The 26,761-nt window shown below is 62.9% G+C and overlaps 1 protein-coding gene across 3 annotated transcripts; it reads right to left on the bottom strand.

Moving 5' to 3' along the window:
• Positions 1–605: 605 nt before the first annotated feature.
• Positions 606–11,793, bottom strand: GPR20 (G protein-coupled receptor 20). 3 transcript variants are annotated; one of them, XR_014018851.1, is made up of 3 exons: positions 11,720–11,793; positions 2,204–4,334; positions 606–932 (listed from the first exon to the last, which is right to left on the bottom strand). XR_014018851.1 is itself a non-coding variant. In XM_081266752.1 (2 exons), exon 2 carries the CDS (start codon positions 4,322–4,324, stop codon positions 3,254–3,256), a length of 1,071 nt encoding a protein of 356 aa, XP_081122878.1. In that variant the 5' UTR covers positions 4,325–4,334; positions 11,720–11,793; the 3' UTR covers positions 606–3,253. The 3 variants fall into 3 exon arrangements, 2 of the variants coding, with proteins under 2 accessions (XP_081122878.1, XP_081122879.1); XM_081266752.1 differs by having other exon boundaries at positions 606–4,334; XM_081266753.1 differs by lacking the exon at positions 11,720–11,793 and adding an exon at positions 5,027–5,097 and having other exon boundaries at positions 606–4,334.
• Between the last annotated feature and the right edge of the window lie 14,968 nt (positions 11,794–26,761).

Below are 26,761 nucleotides of genomic sequence, written 5' to 3' on the forward strand. Positions count from 1 at the left end.
TATTAATGGCGTTTAATCTAAACAGGACCTAATATTTACCTCCAGACGCCTCCGGCCTGGAGGATGCCAGACAGGGAGAGTGATGGGCGGCCTGCTCTTCCCACCCCAGTGCTGCCCTGGGCGGAGGCCAGAGAGGGGGCTGCAGGCTGGCAAGTTGGTCCCGGGGGACGGAGTGAGCCCTCCAAGCCCCCCCAGCCTCGGGGCCATATCTGTGAAGGGGGTGATAACCTGGCCTCCCAGGGACATAGGAGGGAGGGCTCACGGACCTAGTGGGCCTTGGGCGGGTGCCCCCCGTCTCCAGACCACAGCTCTGGTGGTCTGGAGGGACTCTGTGGGCGGTCTGGCCGTCCGCCCACCTTTGCGTCCCCTCCCTGGACTGAGGATGAGGTGAGGGCCCACCGTTCTGCTGGTTCACAGGACATCAGGTGGACGAGGAGCAGGACACTCAGCCCCGCGCTTGGCGCCCCACACCCCTGCCTGGCAGCCTGGGAGCCGAGTCGTGGGCACTAGGGGATAAACAGCCTTAGCTCAGCACCAGGGCCCCTCGTGAAGGGCTTGTTGACATCAGATATAAATACACCCACCACTCCGGGGAATCTGGAGAGGTAGGGAGTGGGGGTGCAGGGGCCTCATGCCCTGTGGAACCGCAGGCCTGGCCTGACCTGCAGCATCAGGAGGGTACTGTGGACCAGGCAAGGCCACAGGTGGACGCCAGGCCCTGTCCTGGCTGCCAGGCTGGGGGAGAGGAGTGGCACAGGCCTGCCTGTCAGGTTCTGCGAGATGCACGTCAGACTGAGTTCTCAGAGGACAGGTGGCCCTCCTCCCCGAAGGCCCTGGCAGTTTGAGAAGCCTTCAAGGCCCGAGGGAATCCAGGTTGCAGGGTAAGATTTCAGAGGGGGCACTTGGCTCCCCCGTCTCAGGGACCCCTCCTCCTGGAAGAGATTGAAAAATTGCAGTCCCTCCTCCTCCAGGCAGGGCAGGCAGCGACTGTCAGCCCTTCCCTCTCCAGTGTGAACTAGGCACCCCTTCCCTCTCCAGTGTGAACTAGAGCTCTAACCAGACAGGGAACGAGGTGGGGGCCTGGAGGGGTGGGAAAAGGGCAGAGTGGAGAAAGGTGGTGGGGGCCCAATGCTGGCAGAGGAGGGGACCACAGCCCACATGTGAAGTCGGGTGCTCTGGTGTGTCCTTGCCCCTCACTGGCCTCCAGGAGGCAGCTCGGACCCGCTTTGGCCCAGGCTGTCCCCTGCTGAGCATCCCTCCCCACAGCCGTGCCCAGTGAGGTGGTCGGCGCAAGGCAGCGGGGAAGGGAGGTGAGGCTGTCAAGGCCCAGGTCACATGGGGAGCTGGCCTGGCCAGGGCTTGGGGTAACTGGTGGGCAGCTGCTGGGGCTTGGGGGGGGACCCCTGGGATGAGCAAGAGCAGCCAAAGCCCTCGAGGGTCCCTGGCCTGAACAACTGTGCACAGAGGGGTCCTGGGTGAGCCGAGCGGCCCAGGGAGTGCCAGCCAGGGGCCCTGCTCCAGGCTTTTCTCCCAGGGAGTGTGCCTGCGGGGACTGCCCTGCCCCGGTGGAGTCTCCTGGTCTGAAGGGTGGCTTCAGGTCTTTCCCGGCTGCTGGCCACCTCCTACCTGGGCCAGGCCCTCTTGTCTTTTGGAACTCTGGGTCCTGGTGAGCTGTGGGTGCTCTGAGCACCCTGGGAGCTGGGGTGGGGGCAGTTCCCAGCCAAAGGGCCTGCTCCAGTGAGGGTCAGGGATAGGGTGGCCAGGACAACAAGGACAGTGATGCCCACTGCTTCTTGGGCTCGGGGCCAGGGAGTCATCCCTGTGAGGTCACAGCACCCCCTGCTGGGCACGCCTTTGGTGCCAGGGCTCAGGTCCTGCCAGCTAGAGGCTAGGGTGCTCCCCACCCAGCAGCCCATGACGTCCTGCAGCCAGAGAACCCTGGGCTCCGTGGGGACCACACTGGCCCCCGGCTCCAGGTACTCCCTCTGCAGCCTCAGCAAACCAGTTCCACTGAGCCTCATTCCTAGCTCCTGTCCACACCCTCTCCAGGGCCTGCAGTGGCAACAACACTTGGCCCGGGGCCAAGGTGGGGGCTTTTGCCCCCCTGCCCCACCCCTCTCCCAGCTGCCCAGGCCACAGGGCACCTGAGCACAGAGGACGTTCTCATAGGAAAGGGCCCGACCTGGGCCTGATTCCACCTCACCTGCTTCAGTGGTCCTGGCAAGTCCCCAGGCAGGGACACCCAGAGCGCCTGTCCTCCTCCACAACCCCCTTCCCACGTACGGCCTGGTCAGGGCCCTGGGAGCTCAGGCAAGGGCAGAAGCATGTGGGAGGTGATTCCAGGGTCCACGGAGCTGATCAGAGATCCAAGCCAGAGAGTGCTTCTCCTGGGTCAAAGGCATGGAGCCGCGGGCTGGGCCAGGGCGGCCAGACTTGTCCTCTGTAGCTCCGGAGGGGAGACCCACCCTGTGGCCTCCAGCCGGCTGGCCTGTGTGCCAGTGGTCATGTTGGTCCACGGGATGAGGCCTGAGGCCTGCTGTCCTCCCGGGGAAGGAGGGCCTTCTGAGTCTGTTTCTTGGGAGGCTCTGAGCAGTGCCACGGGAGGAGCAGGGCTCTGGGCTCTGGTTCTGTTCCTGCCCTTGCTGTGGTGGCACCGCACACCATTCCCTCCAGCACAAGAGGTGGACAGAGACGCCCCTCCTGCGCAGGCTCAGGTGCAGACGGGATCTCAAAGCCCTTGGGGGTCACGCTGTCTTCTGTACAGTTTAGGGGGCCTCAGGTGGGGGCCTTACAGAGGTGACCCCCTGTCCTGGCCCAGTGTGCAGCATTTATGTCCCCACATTCCCTTGTCCTTGTGCTGCCACCTGGGTGTGGGCAGGTCTCTTTGGGTTGCTTCTCTAACCCTCCTGGGAGCCTACAGACCCAGGTGACCTCTGCTCCTTCTCCTGAGGAGCTCCTTCTGCAGACAAGGGGCCCAGTGAGCAGCAGCCCGCCTACCCTCCTAGGTTTTCAGTGGGTGCAGGAGACCCCAGGAAGGCAAGTAACTGGCACTCAGACCACCACACCCATCCGGAGCCCATGCAGACATGGCTAATCAACCGCAGCACAGTGGCCCTAGAATCTCAGTGCAGTGCCCTGGTACCCGTCTGCAGTCCATCCAAACGAGACCAGTTTGCTGCCCTGGCCCAGCAGGTGTCTGGGCTGGCCACCGGGCCAAGCCCTGACCTTTGGCCCCTGGCAGAGTGCTGCTGACCTAAGGCTCAGGCCCATTGGTGAGGGCCTGGGTGAGCTCACGAGGACCAGCACTGAGAAGGATCTGGGGGCCCGAGCCCTTGGAGCTCTTGTGCATGCTGACTGCGTCGCCACTGCTGGGCTCACACTCTGCTCCGTGCCTGTGGAAGAGGCCACGGACGGTGGCCTGGAAGCCACTGGTGACAAAGCAGTAGACAATGGGGTCCATGCAGCTGTTGAGGCTGCTGAGGGTCACGGCCACGTGGTAGACCACCAGGCTGGTGTGGTGCGGCACGCTGGGCCACAGCGCCACAGCCACCTGGCGGGCGTGGAAGGGCGTGAAGCAGACGAGGAAGATGACGAGCACCGTGAGCAGCAGCTGCATGGCCCGCACGCGGCGCTGTCGGCCCTGGCGCAGCAGGCCTGGCCGCGACAGTGCACACACGATCCGGCCGGTGAACACGCTGATGACCAGCAGCGGCAGCAGGAACTCCAGCACGGTCAGCGCGAACACGCGGCAGCAGGGCCGCCCGCCGGCCGTCACCCCCAGCACCGACAAGGTCACGGAGCCAGCGGCCAGCCACACGAAGGCGCACACAGCCCTGGCACAGGCGGGCTGGCGCCAGCGGCGGGAGCCCTCCGGCTGCACGATGGCCAGGTAGCGGTCCACGCAGATGCAGGTGAGGAAGAGGATGGAGCAGTGCATGTTGAGGAAGTAGCCCAGGACGTGCGGGAAGGCGCAGCGCAGGCAGCCCCGCGCACCGTAGAAGACCGCGAAGCGGGTGGGCAGGGACAGGCCCACCAGCAGGTCGGTCACCACCAGGTTGATGGTGTAGATGACCGACGGCGTCTTGGCCCTGGTGCGGCAGCAGAAGACGTACAAGGCCAGCCCGTTGAGCACCAGCCCGGCCAGGAAGATGACCCCGTGCACCACCATCAGCGCCAGCCAGAGGCCTGGGAAGGCCGAGTGCAGCTCCTCGTCCAGCAGGGCGAACAGGTGGAAGAGGGAGGTCTCCGGCACACTGCTGTTGGCCGACACCGTGGCGTTGGGGGCTGCCAAGGCCCAGGGCACTGCTGCAGGCGCAGAGGGCATGGCGGTGGCCCTGGAAGAAGGAGAAGGGGTTACCTGCAGCACCAGCCTGGCAGCCAGCTCTGTTAGAGGCTGGCCCTTGCTTGGTCTGTCCACTCTGTCCCCTCCCCACACCCTTGCCTGGCCCCGCCTGAGACCCTGCTCTCTCCGCACCACTCGCACCTGACGCTTGCAGTGTGGAGCTTCAGCAAAATGCTAAGGTTTTGGGGACTGTCCTCACTAGGCACAGACACATTCCCCACAGGACTGAGTTCAGGTTGGAGGGGGAAAACAAAGGTAAGATCATGGGGCTCAAAATGTGGCTTCAGGGCCTGGTTCCATTCTGGTTCTTCTACTTACCTGCTGTGCATCCTCAGGCAAGTCACTGAACCACCCTGTGCCTTATTTCCTAATCTACTGTATTGGAATTTAGCTGCTGCTGGGAGGATTAACTGAACTGATCTGGATCAAGGGCACAGCGGCCCCTAGCACAGGTGGTGGCTGATAAACTTGTTCTGCTGGGACAGAGCCCTGCCCAGGGGGAGGGCCATGAGCTGCTCCCCCGCCCCTGACCCCACACCCACCATCCTCCAGCCACCTGTTTGTCCCCACCTCCACCAGGTCAGCTCCAGGTCAACACCCTGGTCCTTTCCCAAAGGGAATGGGTGCTCAGCAGAGCAGCTGGGCTGCTGTCCTCTACGGGCCCTGAGAGCAGGACACACTTACCCTGACCACCAGGCTGCTCGCTGGGGTGGAGCCTGGAGCCAGGTCCCAGCAGCCACCGGGAGGGTGTGGGTCTCAGGCACACTGTGCTCTGCGCAGGGGAGGGTGGGCAGGGGCTGGGCCGGAGCCGCCCACTCTGTTTACGTTCCTGCGAGCAGTGTTTAACTGGCCCTGATTTATCCCTTTATTTATAAAGGAAGGGTTAACAGGATCCTGCCCCCACCCCAGGCTGGGCTGACCCTCCAAATAAGGACATTTCTGTCTTTTTCAGGAGAGAGGAGAAGCCTCTGGGGAGAGGCAGGGAGGCGGGGTGGGCACCCAGACATTCTTGGTGCACAGGGTCCCCCTGCGGGGTCAGGAAGACTCTTCCCGATTCCTCCTAGGGGCCATCTGCTGTAAATAGCCTGGGCACTGCCACTCCCAGAGACTGGCTGTGTGGCCTTGGGCAGCAGGCTCCCTCGGCCATTCCATCCTGCTGAAGGGGGAACACTGAGTCCTACGTCCCAGGGGACAGGGGACTGTGCCCAGCCTAGCAGGGGTGGGTGCAGTGAAGGGACACTGGCTTCCCCAGGGTCAGGTCTGGCAGGCAGGTAGCCCCAGCTCCATCCTTAGCTCAGAGAGGTCGGCACCTGCCTGAGGTCACCCAGCATGCTCTCTGCCTCTGGGAGCCCTGCCCTGGACATCTGCCACCCCAGGCTGCTAGGGAAAGCTAAGTGAAGCCCAGGCCTGTGCCTGCCCTCTGCACCCCCCAGGGGCCAGGTCATAGTGTCCTCTGGGTGGGCTCTCTGTCACCCCTCACAGGCAGGCCATCCCTGATGGGGATGAGTGGATGGGTCTTCCTCCAGCCCTGGGGGACTCCGAGGGCCAGGGGGCCAGGGCGGGGCTCTGAGGGCATGAGGGGCCATGGGGGCTCAGAACCTGGAAGCCCAGCCCTGGGCTTGGCCTCCTGGCAGCAGGGAGAGCCAGAGGTCTTCAGGAAGGAGAGGGACGTCATCTTGGAGGCAGGACCTGAGGCGTCACCAGTGTCAGCAAGGGGACAGTGTTGCACAGTGGCTTTCCACTTTGCACTGGCCTGTCTCCGCGTCACAACCAAAGACAAATAACACACATAACCAAATGTCCCTCTGGGAGCTGGTCCCAGGATGTCGCTGACCACAGGGTCCTGCCCTCCCGGGAATCTCCCCAGGGCCAGCCTTGCGTACTCACCAGCCACTGTGGTGCTGGGGACAGGGACCAGGGCAGTGGGAACTCTGGGGTCTCCAGAGTCTGGCGGTGGATGGGACCTTCGGAACACCCCAGAGGCCAGGTGAGGAGAGAGGGATTCTCAACCCTGAAGTCTGATCCCTGATCTCACACAGAGCTGAGCCCTGACCTTGGTCACACAACAGTTCTAAAACTGGCTGCACTGAGCCACGATCCCAGCAACGTGATGAATCTTGATACGGCCACTCTGAGGCCTGATGTACTGAACCCTGATCCTGGTCACACACTTATCCTCAGTCCCAGTAACGCATTGAGCCTTGGTCCTCGTCATGGCCTGAGACCTGATCCAGGTCACATTCTAACCCCTGATCTCAGTCACATACTGAGTCCTGATCCTGGTCACATGCAGATCCCCAATCCCAGTAACAGAAGGAGCCTCGTCCCTGTCATACTCCAGCCCAGGACAGGTCTCACGCTGGCCCAGTCCCTGTTGCACTCTTACACTTGGTCCACATCACACTCGGAGCCTTAATGCCAGCCACACTCAGCCCTGGTCCTGGCCACAGCCTGCTCCCATCCTGCCCTCCCCTCTTCTCTCTGCTGAGTCTGGCACCTCTCCTGTCCTCGGCCTCCCTTTCCACAGTGACTGATTAAATGGCCACTCTCTGCACATTGCTCACAACCCTTTTTGTCCTGGAGGACGAGGAACTCAAATGTGTGCTCCAGTCCCTGTTTGCCGTGAAGGTGGCCAGTGAACACTTCAGAGGAAGAAAGTCTAGGCCCTCCGGGGTCGGTTGGCCTTGGCCCACCTGCCCAGGCAGAGGGGGAAGCAGAGGGCCTGGGGGAGATGATCCTTCGCCTGTCCCTTCCTGGAGGGTGCTTTGGGACTGTCCATGGCTGAGCAGCCTTCAGGGCCTGGAGGAGCTGGTCGGAGCCCAGTGGGCAGGGCTGATGTCATGTGCTTGCAGTGCGGGGCCTGGAGCTGGGGCTCTGGGCCTGGGGCCTGCGCCAGGGCTGCGAGACTTCACATAGCACTGGTCCCAGCCTGCTTGGCCTGCCCACACCTGGACACTTCCCTGGGGTGGACAGAAGAACAGCCCCCTGTGGTCAGAGTCAGATGGGAGAAGAGCCAGGGGACACCGCGACCCTTAATGCCACTCCTAACCCTGCCTCTGGGGCCTTCCTGAAGACCTCTGGCTCTCCCAGCTGCCAGGAGGCCAAGCTCAGAGGCTGGGCCTCCAGGTTCTGTTACTGGGGTTGGGGATCTGCCTGCGACCAGGATCAGGGCTCAGTATGTGAGTGAGATTAGACACCAAGGAACTAGAGTCCAGCTCGAGCTCAGACTGCCCCATCCATGCCTGGGTCCCTCTCTGAAAACGATGTGTCCTTCCTTAGAGTCTCTGAGCCTCTGTTTCCTCATCTGTAAAGTGGGGGTCATTGCACCAATGTGACACTGGGCACGTAGTAGGTGCTCAAAATAGGGAAGCGAGGTAATGAGGAGATGAGCTCCACCTGATGGGATGCAGGGCCCAGGGGGCATGTCCTGCTCCCCTCCTCAGCAGGGCCTGGACTTGACCTGCTAGCAGGAGGGTGGCTTCTCCCAGAGTGACCTTGCCGCCCTCCTCCTGGGCTCCTGGTGCTGCTAACTGCCCTGGCAGCCTGGCAGGCCTCCGGGGCCAGGGCCCTCAGGGCAGTCAGGGCACCCTGCCTGAGGGAGCCACAGTGGGCCCACATTCTGCACGCCCTGCCCCTCCAGGCCTCTGCTCCCTCCCTGCACCTGGACACACTCGGTGACCACTGTTAGGACTCGCTCCCAGCTCTCCTCCTGGCTCCTCTCTGGGCCCCAGGCGCCTCTTCCTGCGCTCCTCCACCGGAGTGGTCCCCTGCACTGCTGTGTGCCACCCTGCCATCACACCGTGGCATCTTGGGGTGAGCAGCCCAGGGCGGGTCTGTGATCTTTCTGAGCCAGCCCCACGGAGGACGGCAGGGTGGGCCGTGCCCACTGTGGCATTCAGTGCCTTTCCTCAGGCTGGCTGTGCCCACCAAAGGGGCAGAGGGGGGTCTGGTTTGGCTCCGCCTTACCACCCCCCAGCCCAGAAAGGCTGACACCTCCTCTAGGAAGCCCACGGCAGTCGCTGACCACTGGGTCCTGCTAGCGTCAGCTCCCAGCTCCCACTGCTGCGTGGTGACCTCCACCTGTGAGGCCTGGGCCAGGTACTCCACCCCTGGGAGCCTCAGTTCCCTCACCCGTGACTCTGGGGACCCTGTTTGTCGAGTGCATCCAGGAAACCTGGCAGTGACTGGAGGTGCTGGATGTCGGGGGACGCACCTGTGGACACCCTACCTGGGAGGAAGGCTTAATTCCAGAAAGGGCGCTAGAGGCCCGCCGCCCACAGGTGGGAGAGTGGGACCACCCGGCACTTCTCGGAGCCTGTGACTCTGGGGATCTCCCAGAGAGGGGAACCTTCCCACCAAGTCATCTGATCCTGTCCTCTCCCCTGGGGCCCACCCCATCCAGCCTGGTGGCCACGACAAAGCCCCACACCCGAAGGGGCATGGTTGCCGCCCCACTGCCCCTCCCAGCTGCTGCGCGTCTGCTGTGGGCAGGGCGGGCAAGGCCAGGGCTCCTGCTGGACGCCGCCTGGGCATGGGGGGGAGTATCTCTGTAGCTGCCTCCTTGCTGGGTAGGGAGGGCAGGTCCTGAGTGCTCTCTAGGCCCCTCTCGGGTCCAGCTGTCCCTCCTCTGCCTGCTGCAGGTGGGGCTGGGTAAAGAGGTGGCCTGGGCCCCGGAGTCTGCGTGTGGCCTGCAGCTCGTGAGCCAGGGCAGGGAGGGCAGGCGTGGAGAATGGGTGCGGAACCTTCCCACCAAGTGTCCAAGCTCCACTAGGAGGAAGGAGCCCCAGAGAAGGCCGCAGCATGCCCAGGGTCACCCAGCATGGCACTGGTGGACCTGGGGACCAGACCCAGATCGGGCAGGACCAGACACGGACAGCAGTGATCTGCACATGGCGCCTCTGGGCCAGGAGTGTCCCTGTGGATGCTCTTGTCTGTGTGGGCTTTAGCCTGCCCCCCCCCATGAGTGACACTCATGGTCTTCCATGGCCAGAATAGCCGTTATCAGGGACCGTGTGCTGCAGAACCATCGTCCACCATTTTCACGGGTCTGAGCTTCTGTTTGTTCTACTAAGGGGCAGCCAGGCCCCATCGAGTCCTCCAAAATGGACCATATGACCCCAGTCACCCAGATGGTCTCAGTTGGCTTGGCCAGGGCTTCCCCATCCCAGATCGGAGGGCACCACTCGGCAGAGAGGGCCCCTGGTCCCATCCTGCCCGACTGCTTCGAGGGCCACCAGCAGGAGAGCCCCTTCCTCTGGGACTGTGTCTCTGATGGACTCCCTCATATTCTGGGGGGCGGGGCACCGTCCATCTGCAGTCCTACAGGTCCCCAGCCAGTGCCTGCCTGTTACCTGGTTCATTGTTCACCTCTAGCCTGGACAGCGGTGGCTGCAGCAGCCAGACACCCCCATCTCACTGACCCTTTCTCTCTGGGGGACAGGCAATCCATGGTGTGCGCCAGCTTGGCCTCTGCCCACCTCTTCTGCCTGATGACCCTGAGCCTGGCACTCTTGGCCTTTACACTGCTGTCCCCTCCGCCTGGGTTACCTGGTACAGGCTCCTGGCACTGACACAGCCCTCCCTGAACTCTAACCTCCTGGTGCCCTGGACACTCTCCCGGGGTATCTAACCCCACAACATGTGGGGCTGATATGATCCCTTCTAGGGTCCCACTGATGCCTCCTATGATGTCCTCAAGTGGATGTGGCTGGTCCCATCTTGGCTATGCAGAAACGGAGGTAGGGAGGGGTCAAGTCCTGTGTTCAGGGTCACCCAGCCAAGGTAGGGGCTGGGTGTGGGCTTCTGCTGGTGCTCAGCTCGGCTCTGCCTGATTTGGGTTCACTATGCCCTGCTGTGCAGAGGGGATGGGCAGACGCTGGCTGGGACAGGGGACAGCTAGGACGGTGTGTTTGGGAGACATAGACCCGGGCTTGAACCTCAGCACTGTGAGCATGAAGAAGCCCCAGGCACACCCAGCCCCTCCTGACAGAGCACACGGCGGAGGACAGGGGGACAGGGCCGGGAAGTGGCCATTAAGGCAGGACAGCTGAGGAGGGCCTGAGAGCACAGCGCTCCAGGGGAGGGCAGAGGTGGGAGCTGGCTTCTGAGCTCGGACCTGTAGGAGGCCTTAGGGTGAGGGGAGCTGCACTGGGCACCCTTCAGGCCCTTGCCACCTCCTGGGGTCCTCCCTGAGCTCCTGAATCCCACACACCTGAGCTGGCCCACCGGGCTGCAGCAGGGGAGCTGCTGAACCAACAAGTGTGATTTAGAAATGACACTGGCCTCGGGACAGACAGACACCACCTCCCCCTTGGTTACCCAAGACAGAAGGGGTCCCCAGGCTCCCCGTGGAGCAAGGTCACAGCCCCTGCCTTTGCTGAGGTCCTGCTTGGCAAGGCACAGAGATGGGTAGTTACTTGCCCATGGCACAGAGATGGGAGAGGAGAGGCGAAGAGAGCCCCTAGATGACCCAGTATCAAGGACAGAAGGTGGGGACAAGTGGGCAGGTCCAGCCTCCTGCCCTGGGCTGTGCACTGCCACCACCAGCCTTCGGTCCCAGTCCTGCCACAAGCGGCCCAGCTGCTCCATGTCTGCCCCGCCAGGCACCCTGGCTGCTGTCCAGTTCCCATCCCGCCTGCCCCCCTGGGGACCCTGCTCCTGCTGACTTCTCACAGGGCAGCTGCTCCAGGGACAGCAGGCTGGTTAGTGCCAGCTCTGAGGTCCATGCTAGAAGCTGAGCTGCCGAGCCTTCCCTGGACCTCAGTTTCCCCATCCCTCAAAGGGAAGGGGAGGGCCAGAGTGGGAGCTGAGGCCCTGAACCGTGGGATGGTGGGGCTGACTCTGCAGGGGGACCCAGGAGACTGTCCCACAAATCCCTCCACCTCAGCCCTGCCCCAGCCCTGGGTGGTGGTCGCTGTGGCCTCAAGCTAGCTCACTGCCTCTGGGATTCCCTGATCCCTTTGTAGGCTCAGCCTCTGGGGCCACCCCACTGCCTTGACAGGTGGAGAGACCGAGTCCCACTTTGGGGTCCCCAGCAGATACTGAGGGTGTCACTGAATGAATAAATGGACATAGGGAGGATATCCAGAGACTGTCAGGCACCTAGCAGCCTGGGAAGAATTCTGCTCTGTTCCCAGGGCAGCCGGGTCCTCTGCACCCCGCTCTCAGCCTGGCCAGCTCCTGCCTGCCCTCCCTGGAGGCCTCAGTTTCCCCTCTGCAAGGACCCTGCCCGGCAGGGCTCTGCGCTCTGGGCTTGCGGGGTCTGCGGACAGTTTCCCGCCATCCCCGGCTGCCTCCTTGGCTGGGCAGCAAGGGTTCTGCGGGAGCCTCCTGCCTGGGGCGCGGGGGAGCGAGGACGCCTGCCCGCGGGGGACTCACCGCGCCTTCCCGGGTTGGAGACTGAGCGGCTCGGCCTCCGCTGGTACGTGAGCGCTCGGCTGTGCGGACCGACTGGACCGCGCCCTCCAGGGCCTGACGTCAGGCCCGCTCGGGGCCGCTTTTGGGCAAAGGCGGCGGGTGGGGGCGGGGTGGGGGCGGGGTGGGGGCGGGGCGGGCTCCTTCCCCCCTCCGCCAGAGCACTGGGATCCAGGAGAGCGCGCCTCTGGGCGCAGAGGCCCCGCGTCCGCCTGGAGATAGAGGGGGAAACTGAGGCACGGGGGCGGAGCCATCCAGGAGGCACGGTCTCAGGCTGCAGGGGCTGGAGGTGGGGCTGGCACTCCTGCCTGTGGGGTGGGGGGCGGGAGCACCCAAGGCCGGTTTTGTGCCCGGGAGGGGCGGAGTCCTGCTCACGTGGTGCTGGCCTCCGTGTGTACCCTGCACCGGGGGTTGGTCGGTGGACTTGGGCTGGGTGCATGGGAAAGGCCTGGAGGGGACAGAGGCCCCTGGATTGCGCCCTGGGGGAGGGTGAGTGGGCACCACCACACCGCTCTCAGCAGCCCCAGTGGGCACAGTGGTGGATTTGATTCTGTGGGCAACTGAGAGCATTGAAGCTTCTGGGAGAGGGGATGCCATGGCTCTGTATCCCCACGGTGGCCGGGCAGAGCCCACGGCTTCCTTCTGTCCTTGTGCTGTGACTGTCTCAGATGGGGAGACTGAGGCCAGAGCCGGGCAGGAGCCGCTGGTCCACCCACACTGCTATGCTGGACCAGCACCAGCCCCTCCTGGCAAGGCAGGGCTGGAGGGGTCCTGCTGGAGAGGTCACTTGCTGGAGGTTGCAGGGCCACTGGGGCAGGGGTCAGTGTCACCTGGGCAGGGCAGGGGGCCTGTGGAGGCTGAGCAGGCGAAGGCTCTGAGTCACAGGCAGGGCTGGCCAGCCTCGGGTCCACCTTCAGCCTGGTTCTCACAGAAATATCGGAGTCCCCCAACACAACTGACACTAGAGGACGTCTGGGAAGGGTGACGGCACCAAGTGGCTCTCAGTTGCCCAGAGGGTCAAACCTACCCACTGGGGCTCCTGAGACGGTGTGGTGGTGCCCCCCGTGATCCAAGGGATCCTCGAGGACTCTCTGCTAAGGACCCGGACTTTTGGGGTGGCAGAGAAGGTGCTGGAGCCAGGAGGCCGGGGTGCTGAGGGTCCGATTGACCTTTGAGCCCCATAGGAGACAGGCACAGGGACTGTGTCACGGTCACCTTTACCAAAGCTGTGGTTCAGAACAGGCTGCCTCCAGTTGGGGTCAGTTGGACAGTGCCTGGGCCAGGGGCCGGGACCCTGCAGGTGGGTCTGATGGAGCACAGTCAAGCACTCTGGGCCCAGCCCATAAAAGCACCTCAGGGGTATCGGGCACCCGTGTCCTTCCTTCCTTGAGGGGACAGAGGGTAGAGAGAAGCAGAGCCATGACTTCCTGGCAGGACATGGAGTGTGCCCCTGGGAGACACTGGGTACATCTGCCTGTGGGGTCAGCTTGGACCCTGTCCCCTGGTCCCAGCCTTGGCCTTGACTCTAAGGCCTGATCTTGCAGTCCAGTGACCTGGGTGGCTCCTCACTTGCCAGGGGACTCCACACAGGAGGGAACATACCCACAGGGACAGCGTGGCTTCTGCTGCCATCAGGAAGGGGGCCCCTGTCAGGAATCACCGTCCTGCCTTGCAGTCTAGAGAAAGGGGCTGAGGTGGAGGGAAGGGAGGGGCCAGGACTCGCCCAAGATCCATGGAAGTGAGCAGGGGCTACTTGATGCACTGAAGGGGAAGACACAGGCCAGATGTGGGCCCAGAGGTTTGGACCTCTGGAGGGTACGTGGGGCTCAGCTGTGGCAGAACCCCTGGGGGTCAGCTGGGAAGTGCCCAGCATCCAGATCCACCAGGCCAGCTTGGGTGGGATAGTCGACCCCGGCCACAGCCTGCCTGTTGCCAGACACCCAGGACACTTGCCTTTGTGCACAGTGATGGTTGGAGACCTGAGGCCACAAAACAAATAGGGCAGGAAGACTGGCTTCTAGTGGCCCCGTGGCTGTGTGCCTCAGTGACCTGGTAAACTCTGTGTCCTGGGCTGTGCCAGGGCAACACTCAAGGGACATTCTTCCCATGGCTGCAGTGGACTGGCCCTGGCTACCCAGGCAGGAGTGGGGCACCGTGTGGGCTGTGGGTACTGCTGAGGGAGCACAGAGCAAAGGGAGGTACCCTGATAGGATGGCGGGGGCAGAGCGGGGCTCCTGGGTGTGCAGAGGAGCAGAGGCCCAGGCCCAGGATGGGTACTGGAGGGCTTGCTGGAGGAGGCTGGTCACTGGCCTCCACACCTCCCCAGGATCCACTCTAGCTCTACCTGCCCTGCTGCATGCCTAGGACCCTGGGTGAGGTCGAGTGGTGGGCTGCCCGCCTGCTCTCCTGAGCTTGGGCCTGCAGAGTGGGCCCACAGGGCCTGGGGAGGAACCCTGGAGTCAGAGGAGCTGGAAGCCCACCCAAGTGGCCCACCTTTCGCAGGCGGGGAACCCGAGGCCTGGGGTGGGACTCGGTTCTCACAGGAGAGTCTCAGCTTCAGCCTCCTCTGAGCCCCATGGCCCTGACCTCCTGGCCCTGACCTCCTGGCCTGGGACTGGGAGGGGTGTCCTTCATATCTTTCCAGGACCCCAGGGCCCCGAGGCCAGCTCAGGAGATGCTGGGTGAGTGGTGGGTTCCCCTGAGCAGGAAGGACAAGAGGGTGTGATGGCAGTTTACCTGGGGTGTGGGGAGCCATTCTGACACGTGATTGGGTGACTCCCGTTAAGGGTCTGAGGCGCTTTGGCTCTGTCGAAGCTTTCCCGGCCCTTTCCTGATGAGAGAGCCCATCCGTGTGGGGGTGTGCCTGACCACTGACCCCGGGGACCCAATCACTGACCCTGACCTTGGAGTGCAGCCCCCCCTCAACCTTCATTGGATGGAATTCTCCCCTGAATCTCTTGTTCCCCAATAAAAGGCTACTCCCCGGCGTGTTCGCTCTCTCTCTCTCCTGCTAGCCCTGAGTAATCCTCGCTGCCCTGCTGGGCGGTTAGAGGAGGGAACCAGAGAAGGGAGCCATCTCGGACCTAGCAATATAAATAAGGTAACTGAGTCTGTGTGTTTTATTTCGATCTCTTCTAACTAACTTTATGCCTAGAACCTCATTAATGAAACCACTGTGCAGGCTGCGTGGTAGACTGGGGCTTCCGTGCGGCCATTCCAGAGGGTGCCCGGTCAGCTCCTGCCCCTGCCCTCCGCCTGGGGAGGGCCCTGCGGAGTTCAAGTCCTCCCTCCTTGGGCTCATGCCACTGGGCCCCTGGAGCTCCCTCCACTCTGAGCGCCACTCTGCTCAATGGAGTTGGCAGAGCCTTCGGGGTCGGATCCCACAGGGCTGCTGGGGACCATGCTCACCAGGCCCTCCTGCCACGGCCTCCTCTGGACACTGGCTGGGGAGGTGCTGGAGTGGGCGTGGGTGCTACGGGCGAGGTGGCAGTGCAGGGCCCTGCCTGCCCTTCGTACAACACGGCCAGTCAGAGATCCCAGAAAACTCGCCCCCACCAGGTGGTGACCCGAGTCCAAAGCACTGGTCTGGTGCCGTCACTCCGGGAGCAGCACTGAGAAAGCACCGGGTGTGGCTTCCACCTCGCAGGAGCTGGCCTGGGGTCCAGGTATTCCAGTGTGCTCTCCCCAGTCCCCCAAGACCCCCTGGGGCACCCTTGGTACCACCTCAGAAGAGCAACCGGGGGGCTCAGAGAGGTCACACAGCCGGGAGGCAGGGAGCAGGGTTGAGCCCAGGTGGCCGCAGCCGGACCGGGAGCCTGTGTCCTGAGTCTCTCACCTCTGCAAGTCCATGCCTGGCACTGAGGGCCGGTCCACCTTCTCTCTGGAAGCTAAGGAACCCACCCACCCACCAGGACGCAGCACCACGTCTTTCCTGGGTGTGTCCACATCAGGCTGGGCCTCTGGGCCCAAGAGCTGTCCACATCCCCTGCAGGGCCTCAGGGCCTGCTTTCTATTTCAGCCCTTCCTGGCCCAGGTGGCCCCAGGGGACCCAAGTAGCTCTCTGTGTCTCTCTGCTCAGCAGGCCTCAGAGGGGCCACCCCGGTGCCCGGCTCTCTTGACTCACTGTCTGGTCCAGGCTGGAGTCCCCAGGGGGCAGAGAACTGCACTAGCAGTTGCTGTTCTCTTCTCAACCCCTTCCACACTCCCTCATGAGGCAGTGAGATCCCTGTCCCTTCTATGGGCTAAAATAGCTTAGACCAGAACATTCCAAGAGGTGGATAGTAGGTGCTAGGTGGGCGTGAGAACGGAAGTTCTTCTTAGTGTCTAACCTTTTCCCTTTCTGAGTGCTTCATGTCATTCTAACTGGGTTTTGAGGGTTGTAAGTGTTGGCACTGTTCATCTAACCTTCAAGAAGCCAGGTGGCCACCTCTTGGTGAGTGACAGAGATGGGGGGATGTGACATGCACAGTCAATATTATCTTCCTAGTGGTCAGTGAAGAAACTCAGGGGTGGGGAGGCCCGGCTCACCACTTCGGAGGCCTCTGCATTTGGCGGTCGCCCCCCCCTCCCCCCGGCAGGAGCACTGGAGGCAGCACAGGGACAGGAGAGGGTGCTGCTGTTGGCTGGGACGGCCGTTTTCCCCCGTGCTGGTGTCAAGTGTCCTGAGGTGGGTGGGTAGGGTGGGTGCTGGGAACAGAGTGGCCAGAGGGCAGCCCAGGCAGGGTGGCCTGGTGAGGGTGGCAGGCCAGTGCTCACGTGCAACCCCTCCTTCACTCCAAATCCAAACTGCTCTGGGGTGGGGGGCATTGAAGTTCTTCTGACAAACTCCCTGCATCTGAGCAGCAGGGCCGGAGGGGCAGAATCTGCTGCCCTACTCTGTGGACATATGTGCCCCAGGGGAGTCACTGTGTGTGATGGAGGACCCCTGGCCCCACGAGGGGTCACGTGATACACAGGCTGTGCCCCTTACAGTTTTCCTACAATGGGAACCAGATTTGGCCAACTGCGGATCTGACCGCCTGGGGCAGGTCACAGATGAGTGGACCGAGGCTCTGCTGGGGGCTGCCCCAGGCGGCTGGACCAGGACTCCAGCCTTGCTGATGGGACCCAGTTTGAGGTTGTACCGTGAGCCATCAAGTGTCCCCTGAGGGAAGTACGTCCCTCACACTGACACTCCCTAAACTCAGCCTGCGCTGGCCGAGCCCTCTCCCTGCAGCTCAGCCCCACAGGAGGGCAGCCCCAGCTCCTCCAGCTCCCTCCTGCCACCGGCTATTCCCTTGGTCAGTCCTGGGCATAGACCCTCTGTCCCCAGCATTATGGCCCTGGCCAAGGAGGGGCCATCCACCCTCTGTGGTCCTTGCCCAGGCCAGGTCCTCAGAAACCCTGGTGGGAGGGAGCCCTGAATTCAGGCACAGGGCCTGGCTCAGCCACTGTCCAACTGTGGGGACCCCAGTAGGGGTCAAGGGTGAGGCCTGGATCAGGGTTCAGCTTGTGCCCAGAGTTCATTCTGTGACCAGGGGCTGGGCTCAAGCTGGGACTAGGACCAAGGCTCAGAGTGTGGCCAGCACCAGGGCTCAGTGTGTGGCCAGCACCAGGGCTCAGTGTGTGGCCAGCACCAGGGCTCAGTGTGTGGCCAGCACCAGGGCCCATTCTCTGTCTGGAGCCAGCAGTCAGGGCACCCAGCCTGGGCCCTGCTGCCCCACCAGCTGACCTTGGTACCTCTGAGTATAGACTCTCCTACACCAGAGCTGGTCCTCCAAGGGGCGTTTCCTGTGCTGCCTGTGCTCTGCCCTGTCCCTGCCCCAGGGAGGGGCTTGACATCCCATCTCAGGCCCCCTCCCTTCTTTTTCCCCATGGAGCTGGAGTCTGAGATCCACCAGGCCTGTCTGTTGGGGCCCGCTGGCCACTTTCTGCTTATGACTGTGTCAGGAGGACAGAGACCAGGCCCGGAAGCTGTCTGCCTGGGTGGGAGGTGGAGTGGAAGTGGGCTGAAGCTCTGGAGAGCACCCGTGAGCCAGCTGGAGGAGGCCTGTTCTCAGGCTGTCAGGGGGCTCCCAACCTGAGCCATCCCTTGGGCCACAGGCTCCCTGGATGACCTCAGGGGTCAGCGGCTCTGGGCCTCTGCTTCTGGTGAGGGTTGTGGGGAAGGTCCCTGCTCTCTCTTGAGGAGCTGGGCTCCAGGCTCTGGCTGCCTAGCACCTGCTCTCGGGAGATGAGTGTGTCCCTGCTGGGCACCTGCCCTGGACTCAGGCCCCTCTCTGTGTCTTCAGGAGCTTGCAGTGCAGCGGGAATCGGTCAGTAGATCACAAACATGGATGAATGTCACAGTCACCTGGTGACCTGGCTCCTCCCAGGATGAACATCAGGATGGCGTTTAGGACCGCAGCTAGGAACGCAGGCACTACCGTGAGCGACTCCCCACCTGAGGGCCACGTAACGAGCCAGGGCTGGTGACAGTCCTCTAGGCTAGCTAGACTCCCCACTGACTTGGCTCAGGGACCTGGGCAGCACGGAGACCCTCACTGTCCAGAGGGAAGGAGCTGGAGCCACCTGTCCTCATGGTCCTCAGAGCTCTAAGTCACAGAGTGTCCTGCCCACAGAGGTCACATGTGGAACCCCTGGTGAAACCCACAGGGGCAGAGCCGCCCTGGCACCTCCTTTGCCAGAGCCCTGGCCTCAGGAACCTGGGCAGAGCCCCGGGGCTCCAGACCCCAGTGAGACCCTGGGGAGCCCCTGTCCGACCCCACACCCAGGGGGCCTGTGCAGGAACAGGGGAGGCTGAGAGGCCCCTAGTAAGGTGGGAGAGACCAGGATGGCCACTTCTGGGAGGGCCCTCTGTCACCTAGAAGAGATCCTTGAATGTGTCCTGCCTGTGGGTGTCTGGGCAGGGACCAGGCAGGACACAGCCATGGTAGGTGAAGTGGACAGGAAGGACTCCAGGGTCCTGGCCACCTGCCTTTGCCGTGCCCAGCACCTGAGTGGGTGGGTAAGTGGACAATGAGACACCTTTGGAGGGCACCCCAGAGTGCTCTGCTGTCCCAGCCAGAGGCCCCAGCGCTCTGTGACTGCACTAGATTCAGAGTCTGGGGCAGGATTTGTGTGTGCAGTTGTCACAAGGGACAAGCACGCATGTGGCTCAGCAGCCTTGTGTAGACCATGTCTCTCTGTGACTATGGGGCCTGGCCCCGGAGGTTACCCCGGGAGCCGGCAGCCCCGCAGGACAGGCTGAGGGAGCCGTGGGTGGCACCTCTCTGCCTCCGGCCTCGCACCTTCCTCTGGGGGTCAATTTCTGTCCCCAGCCCACTTCCCAGAGATGAGAGGGACTGAGTGGAGCTTCGCTGAGCCCTGTCAACATCCAGGGGACGTGAAACCTGGGAGATCTGCTTCACAGGCCTGTCGGAGCGTCCATCTGTCCTTCCCCGGGATCCAGCAGAGAAGCTGTCTGGCGCTGGACACCACTGTCAAGGGGTGTTTGGGGCACCAAGCTGGGGTGGCTTTTGATCTCACCTGTGTACATTCCAGTTTCTTTGAAATCTCTGATGGCCAGGATCCCTCTATAAATAGACACCCGACAGCCCTGGTCCTCCTAAGGCGCAGGAGGGACACCCCCAGAGGGGCGGGGACAGTGGGCTGGACACCGGAGGGTGAGATCTGGGCAGTGGAGGCAGGCGGTTTCCTTTCTTCTTTCCACTGCTCTGGATTCATGATTAATTTACCCAAAATGCATATGCTCCTCAGAGGTGCCCTGTGGTGGCCCTGCGTGTCACCGCTGCCCCTGGGCTGTAGGAATTGCGAATGCAGGCTTCCACGGCCTCTCCTTCCAGACATGGGGAGGGGGAGTCGGCGGCCCCCGGCCTGCCCCGCAGCGCCCCCATCACTCAGGCTCTCGAGGCCACTGGGCCCGGACTGTCCTCCCAAGCTTCCCAGGCGGCTGGCGAGTGGACCCATGGAACAGACCCACCTAGGCTGGGCCCAGGCTCCTTGATTTTCCCTAGAAACCCAAAACCCTGAGGCACTGGGGGGAGGGAGCGTCACCAAAGTCCCGGGGGACTTGGGGGGACGGGCCCCTCACAGTGTTCTTCCAGCTGGGAGGTGGGCTGTGGTCCTGACCTCCCCAACCCTCACCTGGGCCCACAGGGACCCAGGCCTGGCCCTGGGGGAGCTGCGGCTTAGAGGCTTGTGACGAGGCCCTGCCCGCACCCCCAGGACACGCACCCTGGCCAGGCTCTCAGGTCCAACGGGGCAGTCTGCACTGCGGACCCTGATCTGACAGAGGAGGCAATAGGAAATGACTCATGATGGGGGGACGGGGACACTGGGATGAGTTGGGTCTGCACCTGACCCACGGCCTCCTACCTGGGGAGCAGTAGTGTGTCCCTCAGCCTCCGGTGCCCTGGAGCCCCACCTGGAGCGGAGGCAGAAGTGCTGGGGTGGTGTGAAGAGCCCCTGGGAGGAGGGTATTGGGGGCTGGCCCAGGTCACCGGGGTCAGGTGTGTGACCTGTTGTTGCCCCTGTCCTGAGTCAGACTGCAGATGCCCAGGCCCTCCTGGAGCGCTGATTTGAGTGGCCTGGGCACCCACACTTTAAAGTAGTGACTGATATGCAGCCAGGGTAACCGTCACTGAGCCAGCGCCCTGAGATGCTGGCAGAGTGGATGTGGGCTGCTGGCCTGCCACTCCCCAGCTGCCAACCTGGAGAGGAGCAGCCGCCTGGCACCGAGCGACACCTCACGTGGACCCACCGTGTCCCCTCACGTGCCATCTGTTGGTGTGGTCAAGGACGATGGGCGTCCTTCATCTGGGCCCTGTGGGTGGTGACTTCTGCTCCAAATCCCGCTCCTGTCCCAGCTGGCCGGGCTGCGCCTGCTCCTCGTCTCCGGGAACAGGTTTGTTTAAGGGCCGCCTGACACGTCTTCTCCTCCGCCCGGGGTGTTTACGCTGGCGCTGTCCGGGAAACTCCAGGTGCAGGAAGGGGATGGAGGGTCTCAGGGGACCTCTTCCCCACAGCTTCACAGAGAGCCCAGTCTCCCGCCCCGGGGCCGATTGGCAGTGAGGCCTCGGAGGTCACCCGAGGGCCGGGAGCAGAGCCGAGCCTGGGGCCCAGCTCACCAGGACTCTGCGGCAGGGAGGGAGCCCTGGACGGCTTTTTGGAGGAGGGGACACCTGAATTGGTTGTCAGTGGGGACCGCGAGCAAGCCAGCAGGCGTGGAGTGCCAGGCGTTAATGCAGAGAGTAGCCCTGCTGCAGCCCTCAAGTGCCACCTGGGCCTGCGGTCAGGGTGTGGGTCCTCCTGCATGTGGCCGTGTGGCCTTGGGCACATTACCCGCTCCCGAGCCTAGTTCCTCCTCTCAAGGGAGGGAATAAATAGTGCATTAACTTCTCCTGCGGTGGCTGCCGGCTCCCGGGGTAACCTGGGGCACAGGAGGGGAGCCTCTGCCTGCAGGCGAGGGGAGCTGGGCAGGCAGCTGAGCAGTGCCAAGCTGAGACTCGCAGCTCTGCCTGGGCTTCCAGCCAGTGCTGGGCTCCACACTCTGCAGGAGCCTTTTCTGCAGTCTGGATTGGGGGGTTTTATGCTGCAACCCTCTGACCAATCACAGATCACCTAGCCTCCCTCCTGGCCAGTGATTGGTTCAGAGGTGGATACCTCCTAAATTGGTTTGAGTCAGTGAAAAGTATCCAGAGGGTCATCTGCTGATAGACAAGCAGCCTTTTTGTGACCATGAGGGGAAAATGAAGTGGGGAAGAAATTCAGAGGAGCACAGGTAGAGCCTAATCTCTCTGTGCCTGAAGCCCATATCCCTTCCCATTTCCTTTTAGATGTGATCATAAATTTCCTTCCTGGGGAAGCCACCAGAGTCTGGTTTCTGTCACTTCCCAACGTGCCCATTTTCCACAAGGCACCCTGAAGCATCTGGCAGAGCTTAACCGTGACTGCATCTCCACCTGCTAGAGACGCACCCCTATAATCGACAGCCTAGCACTTCCCAGCAGCCTGCGAGGCCCGTGGACTGTGGCCTTCCCCTGTGGCCCCGGACCCCAGCCACACCAGCTCCCTGACTGTCACGCATCAGCACACACCAGCACACATCTTCCTTGAGGCCTGGGTGCTCTGGAACGCTCTTCCCCCGAGATGTGCTGATCCTGCCCACCTCAGCACGGCCAGCACGGTGGCATCCCGAGTGGCGAGTGGTCTGGACAGCCCAGTTAGCCACAGCAACATGGCCACTGCTCCAGTGGCCCCAAGGAGGGTGGTGTGGCTCTCACAACACCTGTGCTTTGGGTCCACGGAGCGGGTGGGCCCCTGCTCTCCATGGGCTGGGGAACCCGAGTGACGGAGACTACACCCTGCAGGAAGCTACTGCTGTCCCAGGAGGCTGCAGGGTGCAGGTGGCGGAGGGTCAGGCACTGCTCATGGGCAAGTCCCTTCTGCCAAAGCTGGTGGTGTGGCCAATGTCAGGGGTGACTCTGGGGCCAGGGCCCAGGAGGGACTGATGCACAGCAGCGGCACCTGTCAGGGGCCCCGGGCCTTCGGCCGCCTTAGCAGCCCCTTCACATGGCCGTCCTGTTCCCATGCAGAACATTCCCCCCAAACAAAACCAGCGTTTTAAAGAGCACACTGCAGCTGTGCTTCTGCCTCCCCGTGCGGGGCACTCCTGTCTCCTTCCGAAACTTCCATCTCTCCAGAAGGGCCCCGAGCCCATTCAGCAGTACCCCCGCCCCGTGCGGAAGGCGGAAGGACGGTGCTGTGGGCATACACTGCTGATACGACACCTTGGGTTTGTCTGTCCCCCACGGATGGCTGGGGGCCTGGGTGGTTCCGCAGGTTTTCTGTTCTGAGGGTGCTGCTTCGCACCGGGTGCAGGTCTCTGTCAGTCCCTGCTGTCAGCCCTTCTGGGTTGGTGTGTGGCTACCCTCCGTGGTCACTAGTTCCCACTGGGCCTTTGCTTGCCTGCCTGGGGACAAGTCGGACTTAGCAGCTACGTCTGCTGGTGGAGGGACCCAAGCTTCAGCGCACCGTCCCTGTGGGCACCTTCCTGTGGCTTGTCCCACCTCCTCCTGTGTGGCTATGAGGACAGGGTCACCCTGCACACAGGAGGCGAGTGCACAGATAAACTCAGAACCGTGGCCTGCGCTGGCCTGGGGGTTGGTCTACGAGGAGAATCTGCGGCTAAACGTGAACATGCCACTGGCCCCTCCAGGCAGTGATGCCGACCTCGCAGGACTGGGGCCAGGGGTCGGTGGGCCCAGATAGAGTCTGTCTGCCCTGGCAGGAGCCCCTCCCTGTGTGCGGGGGCAGGATCTGTGGCGAATGGGGACTGGGTTGACTGCAGGCGTTTCCAGGTGGTCCCTCCTCCAGCCAGTAGCTGTGCACACTGGCCCCTGGTGGTGGGGGCACCTCATGCGCTGGGAGGATGCTGGCCCCGGCACACTCTGGTTTAGGACACTGCTGGGATTCAGGAGGAGTCTGCTGATGAAGGCTTGCACAGTCCCATGACAAAGAGCTACTGCAATGGCGGCTTCCTGGGAAGCTCCCACCCCGCCCAAGGGCCTCAGCAGCCCCCCAGAGGTGCCCACCAGAGGCGCAGCCAAGGGCGCCCTCCCTGCTCCAGAGCAGCCTGCAGCTGGGCTCTGGTGAGTGGTGCTGCCCCCTGGTGGCCACTGTCCGCAGGTGCTGAGGCTCGGCAGGCTGAGGTCACTGTCCCTCACATTTGGCTTCCCTCAGCTCCTGTCCCTAAGTGTCCACTGATAGGGACAGTGAGAGCATCCCAGGGCCTGGGCACTTGGGGCCTGTGGAGAAGTCAGAGGTACACAGTGGGGAGAATGACCTCCCTCCTGGAGGCCACGGCTGCCTGCTGCAGTCCCTGGACCTGTGGCCCTGTCCTATGATGGGGCCTTGGGTTTCCCTGGCCTGGACCTGCCATGTCCTGGGCAGCATCAATGTGGGGGTCCCGTGACCTCAGGGTGGGGTCACCTGTCCGGGGGCTGCTCTCACATGCTGGGCAGAGGTCCCCACTGCTGGCACGGCCCAGTGGGCCACCTGCTGGTCCACAGGAGGCACAGGGACTTCTGCACCATCCCACTCCCAAGCAGCTGCCCTGCTCTGCCCGCAGACTGCCCAGCTCTGTCTCCCTCCAAAACCGCATTTACCCTGGCAGGGAATGGACGTAATGGCCCCTCTGTCCCCTCTCCTTTCTCTCGTCCACTCCTTCTTTCGCCTGCCACTCCCTCCTCCTTCCCCTCCCTCCTCTTCTCTCCACTCCCTTGGCCCCCACAGGTTGGGGGACATTCATTTTATCTGGGGGAACAGAAGGAAGCAACCTCATCGCAAATCCCCTTTGACCAAATTATTAACTCCAAATGGTTCTTGGATTGGGCACTGGGGGCTTCCGGGTCAGGAACAGGGAGGTCTGGGTGTGGAGTGGTCAGGCCTCCCTCACCCCTTCCCGTGTGCACTGCACCCCAACTTCTGTGAGGGTCACAGGGCCTCTTCCAGTGCACCTGCTGCCCCTGCCCAGGAGCCGCGCCGGGATGGGCTCTGGTGTCTGGGCAGTGCTTGGGAAAGGCCGTCCCTGTGTCAGGGCAGTGGGAGGACAGGCCCTGGTGGGGATCTGGGGGCCTGGCTCCAGGGGTCCTGGTGCTGAGGAGCTTCTCCCAGGTCACTGTCTCTGCAGTGGGGCCAGCTCCCGGAGGGCCCTGGGGGGCAGAGAGCTGGCCGGGCCTGGACAGGCCCACAAGAGGGGCAGGGACCGCAGAGGCCCCCCTGGCTGTGCAGCACGTGTGCCAGCTCTCCAGGGTGCCTGGGCCAGTCTCATGGGACTGGGTGGGGGGGCTCTGTAGTGTGCGCGTCCTGTTACCAGGGGTGGGGCAGGGCAGGGGAGAGGGGACACAGGGCTGTGGTTGTCACCAGGGGTAGGGGGAGCGGGGGAGAGGACACACAGGGCTGTGGCCAGGCCTCTCTGCCCCTCAGCTTCCTAGTCCACAGTGGGTGGTCCAAGGGGCAGGACATGACACTTGGTGCCACCTGCCTTGGGTCCTGGAGGCTGAGACCAGGGCTGGCAGGGCCCACAGGCAGGGCCAGTGGTGCACTTTTCAGGACCCAGCACAAAACAAAGATGGTAGCCCGTGGGGACAGTGGTGCATTAAAGCCTGTGCAGGGCAGGTCCCTTGTGCATGCCAGGCCCACAGGCGCCACCAGGGGGCACCCGTGTGGCACCACATGCCTGGCAGTGGGCTGGGCCCAGAGCTGCCTACGCAATTTTTCCCTGGAGGCTGTGGCTTGGTGGGTGTCCTTCTTGGCCTCCTCACTGTGCTTAGTGGGGTCTGCAGCAGGGTCCTCTGGGAGGTCACTGATGCAGTGGCAGGTGCAGATGGGCCCAGGATCAGCAGCACTGGGTGTGGGGTCACCAGACACTTAGCCCTCTGCCCTCCCTTCCCCACCCGGCAGCACGTCCACCTTGACTGGCCCACCATGCAGCCCAGCTCCAGAACCCGTGCCAAGGACACGCCTCCCTAAGCCCCCCTCGGGCTTTCCCGGGTGCTGAGGACCCCAGGGCAGGTGTCGATGACCAGCTGACAGACGGCGTCTGAGGCACAGGGGTCTTCAGGTGTGGCCAGAAGCTGACTCAGGACCCACCCCCAGGTCCCTCTTCTGCCCTGTGGGTCTGGGCCGGGCCTGCTGGACCAGAGGCTGTTTTCTAGAAATCCTCTTAGCACTGACCTCTCTCTGTCCCCTTCTAAGCCCATCTGTTAATCCTGTCCTTCCCAGTGAATCCTCCTGTCGCTGTCCCCAGCGGCGACTGCTCTCAGCCATGCTTCCAGGGGCTTTCGGGGACAATGTCAGGGTGGCAGGGTGGGTCCCTTCTGTGGAACTGGGCGAGTCCTGGAGCCTGGGAGCTCCGGTTTGGCTGGGTCCCGCCTTCTCCTCGATGGCTGTCCCCTCTGCAGGGCCACTATCTCCTCTGGAAACAAGCTCAGCCTGCAGCCCCCACCACAGCACTGCACAGGACCCTTCCCCACCCTCCACCGCCCCCTGGACTCCATGTCCCCTCTGCCTCTGCTGGGCCTGGTCCTACCTGCACATTGGGCAGCAGGGCTTGCGGGGTGTGACTTGGGCCAGCGGGTTTGGGTCCTGCAGGTGTCCATGCTCACTGGCTGAGGGATGGAGCACAGCAGGGATTTCCTTCATGGCTCCCTGCTGCCCACCGGACACAGGACCATGGCCATGAAGGAGACTCCTGCTCCATGGGAAGGAGCCTGTGGGGAGGGCTGGGTCCCCTGCCTCCAGCAAAGGTGGCTGGGATTCAGACCCCTGAGATTCAGGGCAGGAGAGGAGAGAGTAGGAAGTGTGTGTGTGTGAGAGAGAGAGAGAGAGAGAGAGAGAGAGGATGTGTGCCCGCGCGGTGCTCTGCAGTGAATGTAGGCACTGTAAAACACGGACAACCAAAATGGACTCAAAGTCCCCCCGTGAAGTGGGACTGAGACACCCTAAGAGGCTCTGAGCTCCCTAACAGTGCAGAAGTGGAGGTACCCCTTTCCCTGGAACGCAGCTCGATGTTGCCTCCACCTCCCTCCTGGTCTCTGCTTGAACACACCCTGAATGGAAAGCTGGCTTCGTGGGTAACTGTGGGAGTCCTGGACCAGCTGGACATCCAGTTTGCTGGGTGACCTTTGGAAGCTGCTTACCTTCTCTGTGCCTTATCTGCAAACAAGGAAAACAAAAGGCCTGTTTCGAGGCTAACAGAAAATTAAATGACTAATGCACTGAGATTCGGCCCCAGGTCTGCAAGGGTCTGCCTCCAAGCTGCCCCTGCCCGGTGTCGCTGCCTCTGTCTGTGATGTGGCGCACACTGCTGTGTGCTGCATGCTGGCCAGGCACAGGAGACACAGCTGGGGACAGCCAGATGAATCTGCAGGCTGACACTGATCAGCAGTAACCTGGGGCTTTCTGGCAGAGCTGAGGGCACAGTGGCTCATGTGAGGGGCCAGCCCAGGAGAGGCTAGGACAGGA

Source organism: Spermophilus citellus, assembly GCF_964194105.1.
Source record: "Spermophilus citellus genome assembly, chromosome: 14".
Classification (NCBI taxonomy): Eukaryota; Metazoa; Chordata; class Mammalia; order Rodentia; family Sciuridae; genus Spermophilus; species Spermophilus citellus.